At 46.3% G+C, this 715-nt stretch overlaps 1 protein-coding gene across 1 annotated transcript in view; it reads left to right on the forward strand.

Moving 5' to 3' along the window:
- The window catches only part of LOC107115477 (chromosome unknown open reading frame, human C17orf80), a 9,061-nt gene extending 8,810 nt beyond the window's left edge, over positions 1-251 (forward strand). Inside the window, exon 5 of the mRNA XM_015417196.1 lies at positions 2-251. Within this exon, the coding sequence (XP_015272682.1) occupies positions 2-30 (29 nt within the window). The 3' untranslated portion in view covers positions 31-251. The remainder of the gene's footprint in view (position 1) is intronic.
- Positions 252-715: the final 464 nt, after the last annotated feature.

Consider the following 715-nt stretch of genomic DNA (forward strand, 5'->3'; position numbering starts at 1 on the left):
GAACAGAATCGCTGGCGCAAATACCATTGATGAGGGCAAAAGAATGTGAGACGGAAGGCATGGTGCATTCAGACTGACCGTGCATGTTGCTGGGGGTTGTTCCAGCTGCAACAAGGGATGCTGAAGAATGCTGCGGGGCGGCTTTCTTATTAAGACATACACATTCACTATTTATATTTAGTAACTACTTCAGCACCCTTGGACACTGTAGAAAAGTAGGAAAGTTGTCACTCATGGCATGTTGGCTTGAGAAGCGACACTACTTCAGCACCCTTGGACACTGTAGAGAAGTAGGAAAGTTGTCGCTCATGGCATGTTGGCTTGAGAAGCGACACTTAAAATGCTGATGTATGTAGCACCAAGATGGTTCCAAGTGCCTTATGACTTTTATTAAAGAAACCTCCTCTCTTCCTCTGGAGTACATGAAGACAAGTCCAGCTGTTTTTTCTTTGTGAATGCTTGGTCTTTCATACCCAGTTCTGTGAAGAAGGTATAAATGAGGGCCTAACTGGAGGATATGAGTTTGCCCTAAGATGTCTCTCATATATATACGAGGAGCTGCGGTGGCTCAAGTAGTTAAGACACTGAACTGCAGGCTGTGGAAGGTCGGTAGTTCAGCAGTTCGAGACCCGAGTGTGCCGCATGACGGAGTGAGCTCCCGTCTCTAGTTCCAGCTCCTGCCAACCTAGCAGTTCGAAAGCAAGAAATTGCAAAT

Source organism: Gekko japonicus, unplaced genomic scaffold (assembly GCF_001447785.1).
Source record: "Gekko japonicus isolate JY-2015 unplaced genomic scaffold, Gekko_japonicus_V1.1 scaffold1440, whole genome shotgun sequence".
In the NCBI taxonomy this organism is placed as follows: domain Eukaryota; kingdom Metazoa; phylum Chordata; class Lepidosauria; order Squamata; family Gekkonidae; genus Gekko; species Gekko japonicus.